This window comes from Podarcis muralis, chromosome 4, assembly GCF_964188315.1.
Source record: "Podarcis muralis chromosome 4, rPodMur119.hap1.1, whole genome shotgun sequence".
NCBI classification, from domain to species: Eukaryota; Metazoa; Chordata; class Lepidosauria; order Squamata; family Lacertidae; genus Podarcis; species Podarcis muralis.
The window spans coordinates 52,683,551-52,695,898 of NC_135658.1; the positions used below are offsets into that span (position 1 = coordinate 52,683,551).

At 42.6% G+C, this 12,348-nt stretch overlaps 1 protein-coding gene across 1 annotated transcript in view; it reads right to left on the reverse strand.

Moving 5' to 3' along the window:
* The window catches only part of SCAF4 (SR-related CTD associated factor 4), a 44,020-nt gene extending 31,672 nt beyond the window's left edge, over positions 1-12,348 (reverse strand). The window contains exon 1 of the mRNA XM_028727015.2: positions 12,117-12,348. Coding sequence (XP_028582848.2) covers positions 12,117-12,146 — 30 coding nt within the window. The 5' untranslated portion in view covers positions 12,147-12,348. The remainder of the gene's footprint in view (positions 1-12,116) is intronic.

Consider the following 12,348-nt stretch of genomic DNA (forward strand, 5'->3'; position numbering starts at 1 on the left):
AGGAGTGAATTAGCCTACATTTATGGTATCTTGACGGAGAACATGGTTGGCCAGCCCCTGAGCAGGGACACTATTGTTAAGGGCTTAAGACAAAACAAAACATTTGTAGGTCTCACTTGCTATGCTCAAAATCAAACAAAAAGAAAGGGCATATCCTTAGCTTTCTAGAATATCGAACCACTGCTGAAAGAATAAAGCCAGGATAAGATCACATACTTGTATAAAAATTAAGAACCTTACCATTTTAGGATCAGATTAAACATTAAAAGGGCCACATGGCTGCTTGTTGAGAGCTACATCCCCACTTTTCCCCAGTAACATCCTGTAGATGAAGCTGCATGGCATCATCATGCTAATATTTCCTGCCCCACTCTACTAGAAGTCACACATCTTCAGCAGTATACAGACAACCAGTACAATTCTTGTAAAACCAGTGTTATACAGTTACAATGATACACTGCTCAGCACTCTGAAGGCTGAATTCTGCATTAGCTGCAGCTTCCAAAGTTGCAGCTTCTTCAGAAATAGCAGCATATACAGAACATAATACAAACAAAAGATTACTAATGCATAGGTTAAAATTAGAACACAAGAGCCTGCAGAACCAGGCCAATGCCCATGTAGTCCAGAATCCTGTTCTCACAGCGACCACCTAGATGCCAAAAAGCAGAACCTGAATGCAGCAGTGATCTCTTCACTTGTGATTCCCAGCAACTGGCATTCAAGGTCATACTGCCTTCAACAGCGTATGTAAGTTACTGTGGCCAGGCTAGCTCAGTCCATAAACAGCAGGACCTGACAAAGCAGCTACAGCTGGAAAAAGGCACCACGCGCCACCAATGCCACCCAGCATCAAGTGCCAATGCTGGAACCAGGAGTACCTCAAAGTATGAACCTACTCCTTCAAGGCGACTGCAATCCAATCTGTAACAGGTTGTCTATCTACTTCCCAGACACATGAGCTGCCTACACACACACACACACACACACACACACACACACACACAACCTCCATCTCAGGATTCAGTCTCAGTTTAAAATTACTCCCAGAATAATCTACAGGAGTCAAAATCACTATATAAGCTTATAAAACCCCAGTATATATATAACTTTAAAATACCTTTCTTTTCCAGTTATAACACTCAGTTACCCAGCAAAACTTAGTTGTTTTAATCATTGGTAAGATTTTGCACAAAATTTACAAATTTGGATTGGGGGCTCTTTGTGGCCTCAATTTCATCTACAAAATATATGTAAACCATCAGCAACCTCACTCTGAACAAGAGGCCAGATTTAAGGGTAACAATCAAATATATTCCTTCAAAAGAATCAATAAAGCCCTCAGACAGCCCCCAATTACCAGTGTGAGAGAATGTGGAACCTGTGTGTGTCCTGTAGCTTATGTTTACCAAAATCTTACCCATGTTTCATGCCATATGAGAATGTTTCAATAACGAACAATTGGTCCTATTCAGAGCAAGACATCCAATGAGGCAATATGTAGCATCCAAACCCAAGCATGGCATAAAATTCTGGTTATGATTCCACCAGAAACTAACAACTCATTTACAGGGTTCTGCGTGGAATAAAAGTGAGGCTTTTTTCACCAGCATGCCATTAGCAAAGGAATTAGCAATGAAAAGCTTAGGTCTGACTGGTACACTGAAAATCAGAACACTCTCTCCCCCCCACCCCACCCCCAGTTCCTTCTTACTGAGAATTGTCAGCATCAGCAGTTTTAATGTCTGTTAAAGGACCATGATTCTCCTTTCTTCAATGCATATTGAGCAATTTCAGACCAGAATGCCAAGCCTGAGATTGTTCTTTACTATAATAAAACTAAAGGTGACATAAGATGGTTTTCATGCACTTCCATGATCCAACTGTAGCCAAAGGTGGGTTTGTTTTTCCAAATACTTTACAGTATATGTTTAAATGCACATTTTGGGAAAGCTGAACAAACCACAATGGTGTGAACATCCCAAAAGATGTTTCTTCTCAGTAGGCCTTATCCCAAGGTCAATACCAACTTTGGGATGTGTCTAGAAACATGGTCAGCTTACCTGGAACATCAAGACAGGCAGCCTCAGAAACGGAAGGCCTGCTTTCCACTGCTAGCATCTACAGAGAAATGTGTCATCTCCGGAGTCAATGCAATGACAGAAAATCAGAGCCATGCTGTTTTATGTAACTTTTTTCTGTCCTACACATGCCATTGTAAAACGTGATGGTGCATATATTGCTCAAGCAGTATGTACTATGACTGCCAGTTCTATAAAATGCTTTTGTTATTACATGTAATTTGTAATTACTTATTATTGCACTGCTATAGTGATATATCATTTTTCGTTTAGTCGTGTCCAACTCTTTGTGACCCCATGGACCAGAGCACGCCAGGCACTCCTGTCTTCCACTGCCTCCCACAGTTTGGTCAAACTCAGGTTCGTAGTTTCAAGAACACTGTCCAACCATCTCGCCCTCTGTCGTCCCCTTCTCCTTGTGCTCTCCATCTTTCCCAACATCAGGGTCTTTTCCAGGGAGTCTTCTCTTCTCATGAGGTGGCCAAAGTATTGGAGCCTCAGCTTCACGATCTGTCCTTTCAGTGAGCACTCAGGGCTGATTTCCTTAAGAATGGAGAGGTTTGATCTGCTTGCAGTCCATGGGACTTTCAAGAGTCTCCTCCAACACCATAATTCAAAAGCAACAATTCTTCGGCGATCAGCCTTCTTTATGGTATGCATACAATGGTACAATACTGAAGTTCTTAAAACTGTGGGGTTACTTAGTTCCAACACACTGTCATGTTTTGTATCTTAAACTATAGGGTATCCTTCACCTTGATGACTTATGTGCACCATTTTTTACTTGAAAATGGTGTCATGCTTAATAACTTCCACCAGGTTTATTTGCATCACTTCCTAGATGTACATTTAATCTCAAACCCAGATTGAAAGTCAGTATTTCTATCAATTGAGGGTTAATCATCTGCGTCCCTCACTAAACAAATTAATCAAGATAAAAACCACACTGCCAGTACATATTCAAGTGCAACAGCAATACTGAGATAGTTTTCACTGCTCTGACTTCCACACATTTTAAGAAAATACTCCTAATCAAAGCTAAATGGATTAACAACATTCCCCAAGTGTCTGTTATGGTATCAAAAGTATGTTCCTCCAGGTACTGCTAGTGAGACTAATGCTTTTAAGATAGACTTCCATTTTCTCCTGCTGTTGCTCTCCTGACAGTGAAATCTTGCATTGTAATAGCAAGCTTTCAAGATTAAGAAAACTGCTATATTAAGATGAGTGGAAGATGAGGGAAATGGAAGAAGTCTCCTCTCTCCTAAGCAATGCTAAGGTGGCATGAAGGAAATATCTTTCTCCTCCCTCCCTATACCACTAGGAATGAGGAGAAGAGTGAGTCACTGAAGAGCAAAGTACAGTATGAGATGCAGAATCTAAGGTCATCCAGTGAAGCTGAGAGATTCAGAACAGAAAAAAGGAAGTATTTCTTTGCACGGCAGATACATAATTTGTGGAATTCACTACCAGAAGGTGTAGTGATAGCCACCAACTTGGATAGCTTTAAAATGAATTAGATAAATTTATAGAGGCTAGGGCTACGAATGGCTACTTGTAGTGATGACTATTGCCTCCAGTCTTGGAGGTAGCATTTATATTAATATCAGTTGCTGGGGAAAACAAGTGGAAGAATGTTATTGCACTTGTGCCCTAATTGTTGGCTTTCCATAGGATTCCGATTGTCCATTGTAGAAACAGAATGCTGGTTTAGACTGATACAACAGGGCTCTTACGTTCTTTCAAGGGCAAGCACCTGAGTCAGGGATTGTTTGATGTGAGTGGAAGAAGCAGCTGCAGAAAAAGAATTGTCTGGAGAGTACATTTAGGATCTATTCAAACTTCCTTGTAGAAAAAAGCCCTCTGGTCTGTGAGCTGAGGAAATGTGATCACAGCTGGGGAAGCTTGCTTCTCAACTGTAGGAAAAAGGATATGTGAGGATTGAAGCTCCTTCCACCTCCTGGTTGAGCCCTGGGTGTCCTATCTTCACAAATCCAAAAGCGATACAAGATGGAGTAATGTTTCAAAGGTAATGACATTATTTTTAAGGAAATATAGATTTGCAATGAATCCCCGCTCTTTTAATACTCAGTATGAAAGGACAGTTGCAGTAGTTCAGTCTGGGGCATGCATGGAATAGATTTAGTAATGGAGTATCTGGCAACCTTGAGTTTTCAGTTATATGATCATGAACAGCATACTGGTAGTATGGGCAGGGCTTGCATTGTCCAACAAGGATTTACAGAAAAAATAATTCCCACTTCTGGTGGCAATACTTTCTTTTTGAAGAAGAGACTTGGAAGTTTATATCCAGCCACGTAAATTCCACTGATGCACACCACTCTAGCCTCATAGCCAGAGTAGAATAAAACTGCTCATTTTTAGAGCTTCTAAGGTATGTAGTTTTTTTACAGTGTGGTACAACCTATAGCAACAACCAGATTAGACTGGCATCATGGACATCAGAGAAGACACATGTGTTAAGCTGACTGTGAAGGAAATTAAACAATACACATTTTAGCACCAATTTTCTGCCTTTGCTAGCTCCTTCTGCCTGAATCCATGCCTTACTCCGTTTTGTATCTTTTTGCACACTTATGATTACTTCATTTGGACATTTTTGATGTGCTCATACACGGCAGAACTACAAGTCATTTATTTGTTCCATACCATTTAAGGAACGGGACGCGGGTGGCGCTGTGGGTAAAAGCCTCAGCGCCTAGGGCTTGCCGATCGAAAGGTCAGCGGTTCGAATCCCCGCGGCGGGGTGCGCTCCCGTTGCTCGGTCCCAGCGCCTGCCAACCTAGCAGTTCGAAAGCACGTCAAAGTGCAAGTAGATAAATAGGGACCGCTTACTAGCGGGAAGGTAAACGGCGTTTCTGTGTGCGGCTCTGGCTCGCCAGAGCAGCGATGTGATGCTGGCCACGTGACCCGGAAGTGTCTCCAGACAGCGCTGGCCCCCGGCCTCTTGAGTGACATGGGCGCACAACCCCAGAGTCTGGCAAGACTGGCCCGTACGGGCAGGGGTACCTTTACCTTTACTATTTAAGGAACACACAAGATAGTTTACAAACAGGGGTGGGCAACTTCCAAGAGACTGAGATCTACTCACAGAATTAAAAACTGGCAGTGATCTACCCCAGTTGTTGAGCTTTTTGGGGGGAGGTGGAAAGCCCCATTTTTAGGGGGTTCGGGATGCATAAGTCGCTTAGCTTTGGGAGGAGGGCACGTTTTTACATTATTTTGGGGTCAAAGAGAAACAGCAACTCACCAAAGGTTCGCTGGGGGGGAAACAGCCTCAGTTTGTAAACTCCGTCTTCTGGTGCATGGGTACTGACAATGACTGTGTCCCTGGATCATTTAGCACCTCTCTTGAAACAATTGCAACGGCTACCTATTTGTTACAAAGTCTAACTGATGATGAATTTTGACATATAAAGCCCTAAACACCTTTTAACAGCTTTGAGCTTTTTGAGGTGTGGTTTTTTAAAATTAATCAGTGTGTATAAATTTTATGATTTCAAACCAGCTTAGGGCTCAACTACCTGAAAGAACACCTCTCCTGCCCAATTATATTCTGTTCTGGATCTGAGATCACCAGGCACACAGTTTTATGTTGCAGTATCATCAGTGGAAGTTTGGTTGGCTGGAAACCAGAACAGGGTTTTCTCTGCAGTGGCACCCTGAGTTCAGGCAGGCTCCTACACTGACCTGTTTTCAGTGACAGTTTAAAACATTTCTGTTCTTCCAAACGTTTGAACAACAGCAGTGAGCTTTTATTTTTGTTTTCAGATACGAGAAATACTGTGGGGTTGTTTTTTTAAACTATTTATGCTTAAAGGTTTTTTATTCATTTACAGTTTTATTCATTTATTCATTCATTTACTACTGAATTTTTTGCACAGAGTACATATCCTGTAACATTAGGGTAAGGGGTTAGATTTAGGTTTTTTTATCTATCTTTCTATAAAAATACTAATCTAGGAATATTGGCATAATCAGAGCTAAGCTATGTTCAGAAGTCCCTAGTTAAAATGTCACCTGCCCTGTGCCATAATATTCCCATTCACCCTGAGTACCCTCCCCCTTTACAGTTTTAAAGGATTACATAAAGCAAGACACATATAGTATTTTGAACAGTCAAAATTAGTATACTAAGAGAAGATCCACACTATATTTTAAAGTCCATGTAACACACGACTTCCTCCAAAGAATTTTGGGAATTGTAGTTTTGCCCTACAAAACTAGCTAGAATTTCTATCACCCTTAATAAACTACAGCTCCCAGCATCCCGCGGAGAGTCGTGCTTTAAATGTGCATTGGATGTGCTTTAAATGTATTGTGCAGATCTGCCCGAACACATAAGTATTAGTATTGGTTCAGCATTCTGTATTCAAGCAGAAACAACCAGATACTTCTAAACTATCAAGCAGGGCTTAAAAGCTACAGCCTTAACCCACTGCTCACCTCCCCAGCAACTGGTATTCAAAACCACACTGCCCATAAATGTGGACATGTCATTTATTTATTATAGCAAATATTGCTGACAGACCAGTCCTCCATAAATTTCTCCAATGCCCTTTTAAACCATCCAAGTTGCGGGCCATTTCAACTTTTGATAGCAGTGAATTTAATACTTTAATAAAATGTTGTGCGAAAATGCACTTCCTTTTGTCTGTTCAAAATCTACTGTCAATCACTTTTACAGCTGAAACTTGAGTTCTATTATTATGAGGGGGTAAAGTTTCTATCTGTTCTCATCAAAGCATTACTGATGTTTCAAAAAACAAACTACCTGACATATTTAGTAAGCCCTAAGAGATGGGAAATCATGACTATTCAACAAAGATTTTCACTTCCTACAGAACACAGGGTACAGTTCTGAAAACAGAAGACTGTTCAAGACATGATGACAAGCTGGAGGACATTTAGGTATGAAAATGGTTGAAGTTTTTGTTATTTATTTATTTCCTGTCCTTCACCCTAAGGTCAGATCACATTAAAACACAGTATTAAAAACAGCTTAAAACAACTTACAATAACAATAATAAAGTGTGTCCTAAAATATACAGCTCATGTCAAAAGCCAGGATAGAGGTGGCTCTTTAGCATTCATTCTCCAGAAGCTGTATAATGAAGGTGACAGACACACCGCTATGGGGAGAGTTCCACAGCTTCCAGGCCGCCACCATCACCCTGCTGATCTCAGTACCTAAGAGGGTCTGTAAGGAAGGAGGCAATCTTTCAGGTATTTGGGGCCTGAGTCATTTAGTGCTTTAAACACTAATGTGAGTGCCTTGAATTAGGCCCAGAAATGAACTGGCAACAAGTGCAGTTGGCTTAAATCAGGGGTTATACGAGATCTAAACGGACCCCAACCAGTAATCTAGCTGTTGCATTTTGGGCCAACTGAAGATGCAACTGAAGCTTTGTGGTCAGCTTCAAGAGCAGTCCCATGCAGAGCTCATTGCAAGAATCCAATCAGGAAGTTACTAAAGCATGAAGTACAGTGGCCAAGTCATCCCTGTCCAAAAAGGATCGTAGCTGGCAAACCAGCTGGAGTTGAAAACAGGCATTCCTAGTCTCCAATATTCCCTGAGTCTCCAATGTTGAATCCAGGAGCACTCCGGAACTGTTAAATCTGTTCCTTCCAGGGGAAGCCACTTCCCCACCTCTTAGACAAAAGAACCTGGGGCACATAACACCTTACTGTGTTCAGGATTCAGTCTCAGTTTAATAGCCCATGTCCAACCCATTACTGCCTCCAAGCACTGGTCTAACACCTCAGCCACCTCTCCTGATTCAGATGAAACAGAGAGCTAGCGTTAAATAGAGCTAAAAGAACAAATCCTAACAAATAGAATGACAGATCTTCATTCTAGGGAAAATAAGATGGAAGGCAAGTGTAAATAGGCCGCTATCAGCTTCCAAATATTAAAAATGATAAAACTATTATTTTTTTAATTGCATAAGGAAAGAAACAGAAAATGTTTTAAATATTTATTTTTATTTTATTTATTAAATGTGTATACCACCCTTCACCTGAAGATCTCAGGATAGTTCACAGAATAAAACCACAAAGTACATAATAAAAACAAGAACAAAACAAACCAGTACCCCCACAAACACAATATAGCAACTATAGGAATAGGTTGCAATTAGGAAATAGGTTTTGCCTTCTCCACCTTGCAATACTACAAGTGCTACACCATTTGTGTTAATTTATCTAACAACTAATTGCCAACCATATCCTAACTATATTTATCCCCAACACAAAAATGTTATCTATGATTAACGAAAAGCACTATATATAATACAACAGATATTACAGCACCTTATATTGACTGCTGTCAGCAGAAAGTATCCAAAACCAGTACCTTCAGATATCACCACTGCAATACCCACTGTTCTGTTACTATTGTGTGTTAGATACGAGCATCCCCAGAAGCATCCAGATTTCAAGTAAACTATCACCTAATTCTATCTGTTACCCCAAGAGCAGGGGTAGGCAACCTAAGGCCCATGGGCCGGATGCAGCCCAATTGCCTTCTCAATCCGGCCTGCGGACAGTCCGGGAATCAGCGTGTTTTTACAGGAGTAGAATGTGTCCTTTTATTTAAAATGCATCTCTGGGTTATTTGTGGGACATAGGAATTCGTTCATCCCCCTCCCCCAAAATATAGTCTGGCTCACCACATGGTCTGAGGGACAGTGGGCTGGCCCACGACTGGAAAAGGTTGCTGACCCCTGCCCAAGAGGAATATAGTGTCTAGATGTCAAAAGCTGAATACACTGTATTGGAGGGGATACTATCAATGAAGTTTTCTGGTGTCCTCCAAATGTTTTAGACTACAGCTCTAATCAGGCCCAGCCATCAGACCCTAACTATGTTCAGGAATGATGGGAGTTGTAGGACAGCAACATCTAGAAATGAGTAGGGGTTCAAGCACTTGAATCACTGGGTGTCCTCCAACTTTAGAATCCCACAATATGTAAATAAATTTCACTTTATGGAAAAGAGAACACAAATCCACAACAGATGCTAGAATATGTATGTACTCTGAATTATTTGAAATTTTAAGCCCATTACTGCTCCATTTTATTTTCAATTTATACCTTATTTCTCAGGGTTTAAGACAACCCTTTATGACAACACAAAATATGTGATTGTGGCATCTGGGCCACAGTCAGACCTAAAATGTAAACATGCTATAAAAATGTTCAAAAAGTGAAAATCTGCACAGTAAAGTTGAGCTTTTTCTTTTTCTAGTTTTGCCCCCCAAAATTAGACATTTTTGAGCTTTCCTGAGGAAACTCGGCAAAAACAACACTGCCAACATCAGCTACCATACGTCCAGATTTCCCTGGACATTTAGCCGATTTCCACCCAGACACTGCTTGCGGCTCCAATATTCTGGATACGGCAACCCTTGACAGAAAGGAGTTTTCCATAAAGTTTCTACGGTTGCAATCCAAGGCACAATTAGAATTATACTCCACTCAAACCAGTAGGATTTAGGTCTAAGAATAAGTTACCAAGCATCACTATTTATTCTGGACTTAGGAAACAATCATTTTACTATTTCTCTGAAAGATAAAAGCCTACACAATATACGTTCAAATGTGGGCATGTAAAATGCCATGGTGGCTTGCATTTTTCTTGTCTCTCTTTTTCTTCAGTGCATTTGTACTACAATGATGCTCCACAGGTCTCATTCTTCCATTTATATCTAAACACAGAATATCAGAGCAGTACAGAGAACTCTGAAGACAGCAGCCACACACCTGTACTATGATCTCTACCAAGGTGAAGCAAAGAGGTCAGCCTAGCCACTTCCTGGCTTTCTGCCATAACACAATGCATGAAGATGCAGTAGCTATTCTAACACTTAGCTGAACATTTTGAGTTCAGTGGTACCTAGGGGTAAATACGCTTCAGGTTACAGACTCCGCTAACCCAGAAATATTGCCTCAGGTTAAGAACTTTGCTTCAGGATGAGAACAGAAATTGTGCAGCAGCAGCAGCAGCGCAGCAGCAGCAGGAGGCCCCATTAGCTAAAGGGGTGCTTCAGGTTAAGAACAGTTTCAGGTTAAGAACAGACCTCCGGAACGAATTAAGTACTTAACCCGAGGTACCACTGTACTTCATCTCAGGAGCTCACACACAGTAATCTTAGAAAACACTCTGAAATAATACTTACTACCCCAAGCAATTAAGCAACTGTTCATTCTCTTTATGGAAATCTTACACAAACTGTAATGCTTTTTCTAAAGTTGATGATGATAGCATTTATAAAGTTTTACATACAATACTGAAAAGAATCCATCTGTTAATTGAACACATCCCATACACACCCAGCACATGCACTACAAGTTCTACTAAAGTTACCCAAAATACTTTTCATGCAACTGAGCATTTATAGGTCCATGTTAAGACAAATTAGTAGTACTGAACAAGCCCCAGGTGGCAAACTGAACCTGCCACTTATGCATAGCTGTTTTGATATTTCGTATCGGGTTGTGTAGGACCCAAAGAAAGACAACCAGAGGTGTGTATGGCTGTCATAATGCTGTGCTTAAATGAAGGGCAATATTCTGAAGCTTAATGTACTTTTTCAGTTCTGAACATTAAGTTTCGTAACTGGATGTTTAACTGGAAGGCCATTGATATGCCCAAATATAAAAGCATTTACAGTGAGCAAACTTTACAGAGTTTTCTGTTCAAAAAGCATATACAGTGATTTAAACATTAAAGTCTACTTTATGTCCATGTAAACCTGCATTTATGCACACTTTGATTTATCTGGTTATCTGCAGCAGAAATCACATTAAGTTGTAAATTTGCTGCAATCTTTATGTAGTTTAATAACACTTGTATCCATTTTCCAGAATACCACAGCAGTACACAGAAACCTTTTAGAGAAGTAGCAATGTTAGTCCGCTGAAACAGACTTTTATGAATGTCAACTGTTAATACACTAAAACACTAGAAGGAGCCATTCAGTTTCAATGCGATTCACCAGACACTTCAGCTCGGAATTCTTCTGGCATTCTGTTGTGAGAATATGCCCAATGTTACCTTTAAAAAGCCAGTTTCTGATGTTGGCTAGGAACTCTCTGCTCCTTGAGATCAATTCCCTCACTTTTCCTGCCCACCACAACCAGTCCTGAAAAGAAGGGGGAAATCTTCCGGATTTTCTATTCACACTCGCGCCATATGCACGATAATTTGAAAACCGTGTACATTATCTAAGATATAATCAGTGGGATAGCTTTTATTCATCGCTAGATTCTGCAACGCAAGGGGTTCGCACAGTATCACAGAAACAGTTGGGATGGTAACTTTAAATACAAAACTTTTTGATGGGTCGCGTAATAGGGCTGCAAATAACATGCCCTCGAGACGCCTAATCTCTTCGCACGTCCCGGATCTTCATCATCAAATGGCTGCAAGAAAAAGGCCAGAAACTTCCTCTTCACTCCGCCGCCACCCCGCACCGCGATCTCCTCGAAGTGCGCCCTCGCCCACAGACACACACACACAGGCACAAGATACTTAGGCCCCCTTCCTCCCCACCTACAGCGAAGCGCTACCCGGCACGCGCGCATTACTTCCATTCCCGGCCTCTCCCTTGGCCTACAGGGCTGACCTTAAACAGCCCGGCCGGGTTTCCCCAGCAGCCGGGCCCGGGATAGAGGGCCTCGGAAGTGAGGCGAAAGTTCTTAGGCCCCCTTCGAGCTTGAGGGAAGTCGCGTGTGCGGGGAAGGGGGCTGAGGGGAAAGCGGCCCCTGAAGCCCCGCGTCACCCGACGCAACGCCGCCGCCCACACGCCGGGCCCAGGAGAGGCCGCCGCACACCGAAGGGCGCTGGCAACTCGTCCCCGTCGGCTGCTCCGCCTCAGACCAGGCCTGCGAACTCCGGCCTCCAGTCCCAGGCTCCAGAGCGGTATCAGCGGTCGCCAGCCGCTCCCAACCCCCCACTACCAACAGCCGGGGCCTACCCGTCCCGCGCTCCCTTGCCGGGCCCTGTCCCCACCTCTTGGTTGAAGGCGTTCACAGCCTCCATGGCTGTGGCTCGGCGGCCTCTTGCTACCGCGCGCGGAGGAGCCCCGGAGGAAGCGGCGGGACGTGGTTCTCGTCGGCCTCCCGCCTTCAGGGCCTCGGCGCTAACATGTCCGTTTGGCGGCAGCCCGCAGCGCGTCTCGTTGGCGAGGCAGCCGCGCAGACTGTCTCCCCCTCAGCGGGACGGCGGCGCCCACGCCGCGAAC